The 13,563-nt window shown below is 52.7% G+C and overlaps 1 protein-coding gene across 1 annotated transcript in view; it reads left to right on the top strand.

Annotated features, from left to right (window-relative positions):
* COL4A2 (collagen type IV alpha 2 chain) overlaps positions 1-13,563 on the top strand; it is a 162,030-nt gene that overhangs the window by 92,361 nt on the left and 56,106 nt on the right. Inside the window, exons 5-7 of the mRNA XM_031466312.2 lie at positions 9,360-9,494; positions 9,581-9,625; positions 12,631-12,747. Of these exons, the coding sequence (XP_031322172.2) occupies positions 9,360-9,494; positions 9,581-9,625; positions 12,631-12,747 (297 nt within the window). The remainder of the gene's footprint in view (positions 1-9,359; positions 9,495-9,580; positions 9,626-12,630; positions 12,748-13,563) is intronic.

Raw genomic sequence — 13,563 nt, 5'->3', positions numbered from 1 at the left:
CTGTCAGTGGTGAAGGGCAGAGATGTGGATTTGAAAAGCGGTGTAATGTTGGTCTAATCTTAAATGGCTGCAATTTCCCTGTAAGACTCCTGCTGGAGGGCACGGCTGGTGTTCCTGTACGAGAAGACAGATGTGCTTTTGTGCAGTGATGTGTGAGAAGAGAATATTCTTTGACCAAAACAGAATGAAGCCCATACAATAGGTTAGAAACTTGGGGCTGAGTTTCTGTCTAGTTTCCGTGCAGAAGAACTCTGTTAATTACCTTGTCTCCTGCCGCTGTGTGCTGGCCCCATCGCCCAGCACCCCTTCCCTCCCCGCCTTTGACGTCCTTTGCTCTGACATCATTTTCAGGCCTGATGTCAGGTTCCTGCTGGTTCACCCCACCACCACCAGGCTTTTCTGCCTCAGAGTGAGACTCACATTTGCAAGGAAGCTGACTGCGGGGGGTTTGTCTTTATGGAGAACTGGGGTCACCACCAGTGACTGGTGGTGACTCTGAGCAAACCCCGCAGTCTGGCCATCGTGCGGTAGGGGCTGGAGGGGGCTGGGCCATCGGTTCTCGCTGCAGAAGCGCATCCCAGCCGCAGTGAGGACGCTGCTGCAGGTGGATGCTGGACCCTGCGCCGGACCCAGGATTAGCAGAAACGTGGGAGGAGCGAGGTTAAAGCCACAGCGCCTTAGCTGCGCGGAACTCGCAGGACAGCTCGGGGGACAGAGCTGACGACACCAAGTGCTGACAAGCCCCTGGAACTCTGACGCATGGCTGGCGGGAACACAACACAGAGCAGCCAGTCTGGAAAACGGTTCTGCAACTTTTTAATAAAGTTAAATGTAAGCTTACCATGTGTCCTGGGGATCTCATTCTTGGATGCTTAAAAAAGCTGTCCAAAAAAAACACCTCACACATGAATGATCATAGCAGCCCGATTCACATTCACCGAACACTGGAAGCAGTTCAGCCGCCCTCCGGGGAGTGACTGGATGGACAACCGTGGCACCGTGATGCATACGGCAGAACTGTCACGCGTGGCAGGGCGGCGAGGCTCACGGCCCCCGGCGGCGAGACGCGGAGTGCCTCCCGGTGAGGGACAGCCTGGGAGAGGCACAGCCACGCGGCGGGAGGACCACAGTGATCCACAGAGCTTGGGGAGGGGGCTCCGTGGCCAGGGCGCAGCTCGGGGACTTGGGCTGACGCAGCTCTGAGAACGTGTCCAAACTCGCCAGACTAGACCCGAGGAAAGCGAATGTCATTGTGTGTTCATTTGAAAATAAATTTTGAAATCTTAAAAAGGAAGTGAAAACCCCAAATAACTTTAAGGAACATAGAAGAACAGATGAGCAGGTGAAAGCAAGGAGGAAGGCGGAGGGAGCTCACGACTGTCTCCGGACAGCGCGCGCGGAGCTCGGCTGAGCATGCGTCCTGCCCGGGAGCGTTTCAGATGCAGAAGAACGGGTCAAAGAGCTGAGCGCCACAGCCAAGGCGGAACCCTCGCTCACGCTTCATCTTTTTCACTTTGCTGGCCAATTTTTTTTCCGTAACAGACCCACTTAGGCTAACGCCAGCCTGGGGAATAGTATCCTTGCGTGGGACGGTGTTTAGTCTAAATGCGAAGGAGGTATAACAGCTGGTTCCATTCCTGGTCTGCACACAGATACTAAAAAGTCTCCGAGGCTGCCGGCCTGGCTGATCGGCCCGTCAGGGAGCCGCTGACCAAAAGCCGGGCACATGGTGTCTCCTCTTCCTCCTCCCTCTGGAGGGTGCCTCCCCGGGGCTGCTGGCCGGCTCCCCACAGGGCAGTGACAGAGGCGGGTGTCAGAGCACAGTCTGCACTGCTCCGTGAAGTGACCTAAGATGATGACCTAAGAGGCTGAGGTGAGAGGCTGGCACACGCAGCTGGCCCGTGAAAGTCAGTAGTCTGCGTGGGGGCCGTGCACACAGGCAGCTGCTCTCATTACCAGCCGTTTTATGATTTCAGTGACTCAAGTCGCCTCCCGCCTAACTGTCACTGTCCCATCGGGGCAGCACGACCCGGGGCCACCCTGTATGACACCTCATGATGATGGAAAGGCTGCCTGAGGACCTGCTGTTGATGCTGTTCCATGCCGCCAGCTGCTGGATGAGAAAGGGGGGGAGCCTGACAACCAGAGCCCCAGCGCCAGCTTCTTCCAGCCCATCCCCTGCTCCCCGAGGCCCTCAGCTCACCCAGCCGCACCTCCATGCCTCCTTGGAAATCACGTCTGTCTGTGGGCCAGGGCCCATGTTTAGGCAAATGAAATGTGCTTATTGCTACAAGCACAGAGGCAATAAAAGGCTTTCCCAGAAAATCAGCTTTTCCAGACTGTGCCAAGCGAAACCACATCTGGACTGTAAAAAGCTCCGCCTCGCACGGCTAAAGCCGCTGTGTTCGACTGCCCTGAGCTGCCTATTTTTAGAATAAGGAGCAGGGTTTTCAGACATCTTGGTCTTATAGGTGGAGAACCAGAGAACCCATTCTTTTTCTTTGCTTTAAAGTGTGAATTTGCCCAAGTCAAATAACTTCAGATAGAATGACACAGAGCATCTGACAGTTATAGGGGCCACCCTCTTTTTGTTTTTTATGAAAATCGTGTATAAGGGAAACCGATGACAGCCGAAGGGTATCTTCTGCGCCTGAGGCTAGCCTGGTCCTGCCCCACTTCCCTCCCGCTGTCCTGTGGGCTGTGGGCTGGGTGGTCCTGGTTCCTCTCAGGACCACACTTGGACAGACCAGCTTCCAGACAAGGAAAGCAGGGTCTTGGTTTCTTCAGACCTTTTCGCTTCCCTGGCAGACACTTTTAAAAAGCATTTGGCTAGACATTTTCAGTATATCATTTTACCAGCGTCCTCTCTCCTTCCATTTCTAAATGTCATCTGTCTTGTAAATTCACTGGTAAGAATGTGCCAGAAGGCCTTGGCCATATGCACTGTGCCTGTGAACTTCAGAGACTGTCTTCTTAATCTCTGCTGCCTTCACGGTCAAGTGTATTGAGGTGTAGTTTACATACAGTTCTGTGAATATCGGGAAATGTGTCCAGCCGTGTAACAGCCACCAAGGTCATGGTATAAAACGGGTCTGTGTCCGAAGTTTCCTTGTGCCCTCTGTAGATGGCCCCCTCCCTCCTCCTGCAGCCCTAGCATCCGCTTCTCTCTAGACCGTCACCTGAACAGGATAGTAGGTGACATCGTACAAACAGGACGGGCAGGATGCAGCCTTGTGTCTGGCTTCCTTCACTTCCTCACTGGTGCACACATCAGATAATCAGATAGCTTCTTCCTTTTTATTGCTAAGTAGTATTCCATTCTGTGCCTGGACCACGGTTTGTTTATCCACTCAGCTGATGGTCACCCAGGTGGTTTCCAGTTTTGAGCTAAAATAAATTGAGCCACTGTGAACCCTGACCTGCAGGTCTTGGCTTTAGCCACCCTGTTCTGCGTGCCCGCCCGCAGTGACTGAGGCTCCCGGCCGGTCCGCGCCCTCTCCAGCGCTTGGCGTGGCCAGTTCTCTCCGGGTGTGTCAGCCATTCCTGCAGCCGCAGGTGCACCTTATTCTGATCTAATTTCCTTTCCCTCCTGGCCGACACTGCTGGCCCCTTTCATGCCCCTGTTTTCCATCTGCACCTCTTCTGTGATGCAGGGTCTGTTCAGATCATTTGCCAGCTTTTCCGATCAGGTTGTTTGTGGCCCTACTGTTGGTTTCTGGGAGTTCTTTCTGCAGAAGGGACGAAAGTCATTTGTCACATGTGTGTCTTGTGAGTATTTCTCCCCGTCTGCTTTTCATTTTAAACGATGTCCTCTTTACTGAAGTGTAGTAGCTTAAACATTGTGTTGCTTTCTGGTGCGCGGCATCATGCTTCCACCATATGTGTGTACGGTGTTCCTTTCCACAGTCTTTCTCGTTACAGGCGGTTACAGGCTGCTGAAGGCAGCTCCCTGTGCTGCACGGCAGGCCTTGCTGGTTCTCTGTGTCACACACAGCAGTGTCTGTCTGCTAATCCCAGGCTCCTGACTTATCCCTGCCCCCACCCCCGGTAACCAGAAGTTTGTTTTCTGTATGGGTGAGTCTGTTTCTGTTAAACAGTATCTTTTGAACATCAATTCTTTTAAATCTTATCAACATTTTTCCTCTGATGGTTTGTGATTTTTGCGTCTTGTCTGAGCAGCCTTTGCCTCAGCCCAGGTCACACCCTGTGTTTGCTTCTGGAAGTGGCAGCGTGTTAGCCCTTGCGTGCAGGTCTGTGCTCCGTTTTGACTGCAGGTTTGTGTGCAGAGCCGGGTGAGGGTCCAGGGTTCTTCCTTTCCCTGTGGAAGTGATTTCCTTTTCCCCCACACGCCCTCCAGTCTGGGCCAGTTTTGGGGAGAGGACAGCAGGAGTTCCAGGAGGCCATTAATTCCTACTGAGGAGTAAGTGGAACCCTTCGTAGGACTGGTACCCAGGGCGGGACTGAGGCTTCGTTATGTTAGTAGGAAGCTAAGGGAGAAGGTCCGTCTTGCCTGGCAGAGGCAGTTGGCCGCCACTGACAGGTGGTGGTTGTGTGCGTGACACGCTGTGTGTATGTGTGTGTGGGGGTATTGACCCATATACAACCATCAGCTGGGAATGAGGTGTTAACTCACTCTGCCAGGTGGTCAGAGCTGCTCACAGATGCTAACGACCATCCCTCGGAAGGCTAACGGATTCCGAAATTCAGCTGAACAAATTATTTTCCTGATTCCTAAAAAAAATAGTCCTTTTGGGCCATTTGACCTGTTCTTGAACGTGTGTGAACAGCTCACAGAGTGAGCTGGGACCTGGGCCGGAATCCCCGGGGGTCACCGAGAGCCGCAGCAGTGGAAGGCCGGGAGGGCGCGGACCCAAGGAAGGGAGGGGCGCCTGGGCCTGGAGAGGATGCGGGGTGTCTGGAGGAGCGCCCGGGGCCCATAGAAGGCGACACAGGAAGAGCACACGCGGGAAGGAGGAGGGCTTCCTACTATTAAGGTGCCGGCCGGCCAGGCGTGGAAGCCTGTTCCACCAGGAACGTGTGGTCCCGTGGATTCAAAGTCCTGCTGGGCAGGGAAGCAGGCTTTATCCTTGGGAACATCTCTTTGTCCTCCCGGTACTGCTCGCTTACCCAAGGCCAACACTGAGGGTAAGGAGCTCTGAATGGAAACAGGCACCCCCCTGGGGGTGCTTGAATGCAAGGCCCAGTTTCTCGGGGCTTCGACTCCCCACAGTCTTCTACCCTTAGGTTAGAGGCTGAGGTGGTGGAGTTCTTCCTTGATCTGATTATATTTTGCCGCTTTTCTCAGAAGTGAAAATTCCAAACCTTCGCAAGTGTCTCAGGACTCCGAGCACATTCCCTCCGTGGTGGTGGCATTTAAGCAATGTGTGCTCAGGCTGGACACGTTCCCTGCCCCTCCCAGACTTCAGCTCCGAAGGCTGAGCCCTGGGCATCCCACACAGACTCCAAGGGCGGTTTCAAAGAGGGGGAGGCTGTGTGCGCCCCTCCCTCCGTCCCTGCAGCTCAAAGTCCCTCCCTTCTTGCAGGTGTCGCTGAAACTTAAGACCAAGAAAATCTAGCCAAGGATAGTCTTCAACGAGCATAAATGTTAGGTTTCCCTCTGCCCAACTCAGGAAGCCCGACCTTTCTTCTGAGATCCAACTTCATGCTTAAGAGATTTTTCTTATTAAGAGAGACCTGCCTCCGCCCTCCGGAGGAGTACGTCAGCAGGGGGAGGCGGGTGGGGTCGTGCCGGGATTCTCCAGCTGTGCAGTGAACCCTCCGGGACCGTGTTCAGTGCAGCCCCTGGAGGGCCGGCCTGGGCCTGAGAACCTGCATTTCTTGAAAGTTCCCCGGTGGTGCTGACGCAGCTTGGGGACCTCACTTCCAGCAGCAAGGGTGTCATGGAAGGTGGAATCCGCCCCCCTCCCCAGACTTAAATGCATCAGTCACCTCTTCACACCGAGCCCTCCAGACCCCCGTTGTCTCTCCTTTCAAGTGGGGGTGACGCCAGCTTCATGGAGGTCCTGGGGACAAAGTGAGACAAACCACTCTTTTAAACCTTTCACAGTGCTTTATCCCGGGAGGTGCAGGACTGCAAGATCCTGCCAGTGTCCTGCTTCCTGGGCAGTGATACATCCATACGAGTCAGCTCCCTGCGGGGCAGGGGCCCCACTCCTGGGCTTACAGCTCCCTTCTACGACGTCTGCTGGCTTTAAGAAGTATTTTGCAGAAGTATTTTTATCAAGTATATTGCGGGACTTTTAGGGGCTTTAGAAATTTATGCAAAGACTTTTAAGCTAGAGTCCCACTCTGTCTGGGGTAATTTTTATTTTTAACATCACTTGGTACAAAAAGAAAGGAAGAGACGGAAATAACTTTTCCAATCGGGACTTTTCAGCTGAGGCTGGGAGTTGCTGAAGGTCGTTAGGACAGAGGGAAATCCTTCCATTACCGAGCACTCCAGCTGCCCTTTGCAAACACCCAAGGTGCCCTGGTGGGCAGGGCATCCCAGGGGAAACCTCATCCCTGATGACCAAAGCAGGCACACCAAGGGCCTTGGACCTTGACGTAAGTCCCAGCAATGCAGGGTTTGCACCGAGGGCGGGACTGAGGGTCCAGTCCTGGGGGATGAGGGTGGATTTCAGATCCCTCCACGGTCCTGGCTCTTCCCTGGGGCGGAAGCTGGAGGGAGCTTTGTGAAATGTTCCATCTGTCAGAAGCCTGAGATGAGCTCTTCATGGGGACACCATTTCCCCACCCTCTTAGGATGGCTATAATTTTTTAAAGATGTAAAACAACAAATTCTGGTGGGAATGTGGAGAAACCAGGAGCCCTCAGGCCTCGGCGGTGGGGACGTACAGCGGGGCGGCCGTGGAGGGAAGCAGCACGGCAGGGCCTCCAGCAGGGACGGCGTTTCCACGCGATACAGCAGTGCCCCTCCTGAGTTCGGACCCAAAACAGCTGAAAACGGGACTCAAGCGGAGCAGCATGTGTGCGTCCAGAGCAGCTCTGCCCACGGCAGACCGGTTTATCCAGGCCGTGGAATACGGTTCAGCCATGAAAATGGGTGAAAGACGGATACGTGCGGCAGCGTGGACGAGCCTCGAGGACATTACGTTCAGTGAAAGAAGCTGGACAGGAAGGGCCGCACAGCCCACACCTGATTCCGTTTATAGGAAATGCCCAGAATGGGAAAATCCCACGGACGCCGAGTGCGGGCCGGTGGGCACTGGCGCGTAGGGGTCGGAAACGACGGCCTGGCGGGCCGGGGGTCTCCTCTCGGGGAGCTGGAGACATTTGGAACCAGCTAGACGTGGTGGCGAGAGGACACTGTGACGGTGCCCGAGGCCACCGTGGAACGGCTGGTTTCATGATGTGGGAGTTCACCTCATGCCGTACAAGAGAAAAACGTGACAGCACATTCCAGAAAAGGCAAGGCTGGGATCTTACTCCCAAGGTCACACTTCCCATCCCAGAAACAGAAGTTAAAAAGAAGTGCACTGACCATGGGAGGAAAGCAAGGACGTGATGCCAGCAGGCAGCCTCCCCAGGGGAGGGGCCCGAGGAGAGGCTGACGCCTGCCGGGCAGATGAGGGTTTCCTCAGTACGAGGCGTGTGTTCCCTCTAGGTTAGTGGTACACGGTCCCTCCTCGTTGGCCCTGTGGAGCCACCCTTCCCCGGAGAAGGATGTAGTTTATGGACAATAGAAGTGACCGTGCTGGCCAGGAACGCTTCATCCCCCAAAGCTTGCTCCCCACAAACACTGGCACACGCCACGGCTCCAGCGGTCGGGGAACTTGGAGGCTGGGGGGCACGGTAACTGATCAGGGAAGACTCTATGCGAAGAGCCACAAACACAACACAAATGAGCACAGCCAAGGAACAGCCGTAAAAGTCTGGATCAAAGCATGTTTTGTCCCCAAACTTACAGCCAGCGCAGCCTCCCGAGCCCCCTGAGTGTTAGACAAGGCTGAGCCTGCGTGTCACGTGCCCACGGTCAGGGGTGTCTGTCCTTCATCACAACCCTCCTCAACCACCTTTTCCCACATTCTTCAAAGACATTCAAGAACCCCCTTTTTAATCTTTTTATTTTTATGAAGAATTTTTTTGCTGTAGAAAGAATTTTTGTATGTTTTTGTGGTACAACACACACAACACAAAAGGTGCCGTCTTACCCACGTGTGTACAGTTCAGTGGCGTTAAGCACATTTGCATTTTGCACAGCCGTTATCACCATGCATCTCCCCGAGCTGAAAGTCTGTCCCCATTAAGTGCCCACGCCCCTCCCCACCCTAGGAACCCATGTCCCACTCTGTCTCCGTGAACGTGACGACTCTAGGGGCCTCGTATTCATGGACTCAGACAGTATTTGTCCTTTGGGGGATGGCTTCTGTCACTCAGTGTCATGTCCTCACAGTTCACCCACGTTGTAGTGTGTGTCAGAATTTCCATCCTTTTTAAGGTGAATGATAGTGCCTTGTCTGGATGGACCACACTGTGTTTATCCATCATCTGTCAGCGACACTTTGCTTCCACCTTTTGGCTGTTGTGGAAATGCTGCAGCGAGCGTGGGTGTAGAAAGTTTCCACTGTCAGTCCTTTTGAGTGCTGTCCCAGAGGCGTGACTGTGGGTCACACGGTGATTCTCTGCTTAGTGTCCTGCAGAGCCACCATACTGCCTTCCGCCCGCAGTGACTGCACCATGCACACTCCCACCAACAGAGCACAAGGGTTCCAACTTCTCCACTTCTGCGCCGACATGTGATTCTGTCTTTTTTTTTTTAAATAATAACCATCCTAATGGATATGACTAACATTTTATATATTTCAGAAAACTTTTATCTTTTTCTCCGTGCAGGCACACACACACACACGTGTGTGTGTGTGTGTGTGAGAACAGGAGGACACATTATCTAATTACTGAAGCATCTGGGGGTCACTTTGATATCTGGACACAATTTAAGTTCCCATACCTATTGTATGCATTATACTGAGATAGAAATAAAATCGTAGAAATTTGTTTGAAACTTACTTTCTTTTACACTGAAAGGGCTGTTTTTAAACCGCCAAATAAGTTGAATCTCTCATCTCAATCCAATATGAGCATTTCACAAAAAACCTCTTTTGTAATTTAGGATAATTTTTCCTCGCATTTAATATTTTTCCCTTTAAACTCGGTTTTTCCTTTCTTAGCCAGAACTCACTTTGTGGCCACTGCGGCAGCAGATGGGGTTCACGTATAACGTGCTCCGAGGATGCTAGCGGTTTAAGGAGGGAACCTGTGGTTTCAGAAGCAAGGCTGCTGCAGATGCGCATGCGTTGTTACCGATTATGGAAACTGAACGTGTGCTGTTTCTACAGGGCCAGCCAGGGCCAGTGGGCCCCCAGGGATACAACGGGCCCCCCGGCTTGCAAGGATTCCCAGGACTGCAGGGCCGCAAAGGTGACAAGGGCGAGAGGGGGGCTCCCGGCATCACAGGACCAAAGGGAGACGTGGTACGTACGGGAGCCGTGGCTGCTTCTCTCGTTGTGTGAAGGGCGGGCGCCTTGGCCTTCATTCAGCTTGTCTGTCTTCTTTATAGGGAGCAAGAGGTGTTTCTGGATTCCCTGGTGCCGACGGAATTCCTGTAAGTCTTTCGTTAAGATAAGAATTTTAAAACGTTGGAGGAAAACAGTTCTGCACCGGCGAAGCCACGTGCTTCTGATGTGCAGAAACGTGTCTAGCTGGACGTGTCGTGTCATGGGCTCTGGGTGCACATTTTTTCCTCCTGGAACCCAGTCAAGTATTGGACAGATCGTTTCCTTTTCAAACGTTCCTCTGGACTTGGCTTCAGAGCTGAGGCCGCTTCGCCGCGACTGGACGTTGCTTTGTACCGAACAGCTGCCGCACCGCTCGGGCGTGCTCTACAAACAGCCTTAAAATCTTAAAATCCGGCTTGACCCCCAGAGCCACCTGAACGTCTTGGTCCAGCCGGGAGCCTGGACGCCTCGGCGCTGGTGTGGCGCCTGTCTTTGTAGTGGCCACACATAAATGAGAAGACAGACATGCTCGGTCCGTGAGAAAATCTCAAGATGCAATAAAATGTGTTTTTCTAACCTAGTTTACTTTACTTCTTGTGGCAGAAGAAAATAAACAGGGCAGCTGACTCACAGCCTCCTTCACGGGGTCCTTGAGATTTCCCAGGGCCCCCTCCAGGCCCCCGCCTCCGGCATGAATGTGTTTATCGCACATTCAGACCCACCCCACCCGCCTACTGCTGAAGTCGGAGGCCATCTGCTTCAGGAACGTCAGACACAGACGGCTGTCTGGGCCCTTACCCGACACACGTGGTCTGTCGCGAGTCACACGCACATGCGCACACGCACATCCTCACCCCCAGGTGGCAGGAGCGGGGCTGCCCCTGGCAGGAGAAGAGAGGACGGGCCGAGTGGACAGCAGCCCCAGGGAATTCGTGCTTTTTCTTCGGATCTCCAGCCCCACATTCAAGGAGACCTCTGCCCTAGAAGGAAGTAATCGGAGGCAAAGAAAGGAAGCCACACTTACCAAGACGTGAGACCTACGTGGCTGGTGATCCTGAGTGTTGCCCAGCTGGGGGCTCAGTTACAACACACGGCTGTGAACACACACGGAAACAACTCTCACGTTAGTTAGCATCTTGGCAAATTGGCAGAGCTGAAGAATCCACAGATCTCAAGGGTTAAACAAATAATGAAAGTATTTCCCTACTCACTGCCTCAAATGAAATCACCCATTTTTAAATTACTTTTTTGGACACTTGGGACCATTCCTCGGGGCTGTCTTCTGGAAGTCGAAGTGTGAGTTTTAAATGGAGCTGACATCATGGAAAAGCACTCTAACGGATCCTTGTCATAGTTGACTTCGTTTTTCCACTTCATCCACATTTACTGTCAGGAGCAAATACTTCACAAATGAGGGAGGAAGTCGCCATCTGTCATCTGGGGACACGATCATGGTAAACAGATGCCTGGTGGTTTTCTACAGAATCTGAGTTCTGCTAAAGAAAATCCTTGAACTGCAGAAAATCCAGTAGATCCTACACTGAATTAACTGAAACCCACCTGCCGCTCCTGAGACGTTAATGGAAGCAGAGGTTGAGGGACCAGCGCAGGTTTAGCTGTTCAGAATCGTGTACAGAAAGTGATGTGCAGTACAATCTCAGCACCACATCATACAGAAATGGGCCTAATCAGATGGTGAACAAGAGATGGACGTTCCGCTCAACATAAGTGAAATTTTTCTTTGAAGGACAATTTCCAACTAAGATCCGGTTGGCATGCAATTCTCTGACTTAGGTCAGAACGACCAGCAACGGACGGTAATTCCGGAGAAGGCGAAGGAGCTCAGCGGCGGGTTCTGAGGGAAGCACCACGAATCCCAAGGCTCCTGAGCAGAACGCCCACAGACCTTGATTCCTGTGGCTGAATCCGAAGGTCAGCTTTTAGAGGCCCCTGAAAAGGACGACTTTACTTAGAAGACCAAAAAGCAGCTGGCCCTCTTAACAGCCAGGGAACCTGTGCTCTATGACAGTCCTGAGACAGTCAGAGCCTCTCTGGTCCACCAGAGGGTCAGCTGGAAGTCCTGTTGTATCTCTTACCCGGTGGCACCAGTTCAGGCAGTGCCTCTGAACATCCAGAGCAAAGAGATGTGCAAACAAAAGAAAGAGTCTCCTGTTCTTACCGTATTTCTTAGTATCATTCCAGGTACAGCCACGACGTGGGGGGCTTGTTTGTCTACCTTGCAACTTTCCGGATTTCTCATGGTACATCCAAAAGACAGGCTGCTGGCCTCAGAGATCACTCTGGGATGTGGATTTGGTCTATGATCAAGAAAACCAAAGTTTTAAAGGAATTGCACACAAGAAAGCTTATATCTAAACATTTATTGTGTAGAGAAACAGCAAACAGGCTGCGGTCTTGCAGTGCGTAAACTGCAGATTATTAACCCAAGCCTCCACGTCTCCAGAACCAGACGGATGCGGTCGAGGGACCCCGACTTAGCCTGGCCGTCAGTAATTCCAAAGACACGTGATCACGTGGCCTTCCCTCCCCCACCTGACGCCTCAGAGCACCTGACTTGCCGTCTATTCATGTCTAAAAGCTAAAAGGTCATGTCCCCAAAAAGGTAAACGAGGAAAGCAGCCCTCCTGCCACGGCGCGAAGGAAGTCCCCCTGCGAGTGGCACGTGCATTTGGACCCGGGTTTCTCCTTCTTCATCTGGAGTTTGGTTGGGCACAGCTAACCTTGTTGTCTGCAGCAGCAGCGGCTTCCAGAACGTTTTTCTAGAATTTTTAAATCTACACTCTCCTGCTCCAGCTGAAACAGCCCTCCCCACTCCCCGGCGAGGCCAGGCAGGAGAAACCCCGAGACGGGTTTACCACACCCTGGGGGAAACAGAACTTGGTCCCAAAGCCCCTCCCTGGCTTAGCACAACACTCGTGTGTGCCTTTGGGTACTCAGTTTTTCGTTCATTCACTGGTTCATTTCAAGTGGTCTCTGCCCTTGGACTCACACCAGGGGTGTCTCTCATGAGACGACTAGAAACTGTTTCATCAGAGTTTCATGCAAACTAAGCACCTGAGGGCTGCAGACTGACTCCCTTTCCTGTGTCCAGGGGCACCCGGGGCAAGGCGGGCCCAGAGGACGACCCGGCTACGATGGCTGCAACGGGACCGTGGGCGACGCAGGCTACGCGGGACCCGTGGGCCCGGACGGCTTCCCCGGGGCCCCCGTAAGTAGGAGCGCCACTGGCCCGCTGCTCGGCTCTAGGATCCGGATGGCGGACATGCTGAAAGGTCCCCTGAACTCGCTTTCAGAAGGCCCCCAAGGGGACCCTCTGGAGAAGCTGTCTTAGAGACGCGCTGGGGGCGGGGGCTGCGTCCTGTTCTCAGGACAGTAGTGGGGCAGGCATCTGCGAAACCGTGGCCCGCTCTCCTTGGGTCGTGGCCCAGAGAAGCGCATGTCCCTGCTGGTGCTCCTTGCAGACACCAGGCGTGCTTTCCCTGGATTCAGACAGCCCTACTTTCCGATGCATTCTTTGGTAGAAAATAGTGGGTTTGGCTTACGTGGCTTACTCCTGTGGTCTCCCAAGTGTGCCTTCATTTCCTCCCAGGCTCTGATTCAAATTCATTGCAAATGGGGAGGGTGTAGCTCAGTGGCTAAGCACATGCTCAGCATGCACGAGGTCCTGGGTTCCATCCTCAGTCCCTCCATTAAAATGAATAATTTTTTCAGTGAATAATAGTGTAATAGTGAACTAAAAGTTTAAAAAGCTTAAACCTTGACAAAATTCTCTATTAATCACCATCTTTAGTAGATTCTAAAATCCTCTGTGATGTGAAGGAACAGTGAGGTTCCCCAGCACATACGATGCTGACTTTATTTTTCTTAATGGAAGAGCTTTCGTACAATGATCTATTTCGTGGCCTCATCCCATTGTTAGGGACTTAGCAAAAAACCTTGAAATATTTTTCAGTACTATATTGCTACCCTCTTACCACCAATATATTGCAAATTCAGGGTTAAACTAACATTTTTTGGTAAAACT

Source organism: Camelus dromedarius, chromosome 13, assembly GCF_036321535.1.
Source record: "Camelus dromedarius isolate mCamDro1 chromosome 13, mCamDro1.pat, whole genome shotgun sequence".
NCBI lineage: Eukaryota > Metazoa > Chordata > Mammalia > Artiodactyla > Camelidae > Camelus > Camelus dromedarius.
The sequence above is the reverse complement of the archived record's forward strand: the minus strand, read 5'-3'. Positions and strand labels throughout refer to the sequence as shown.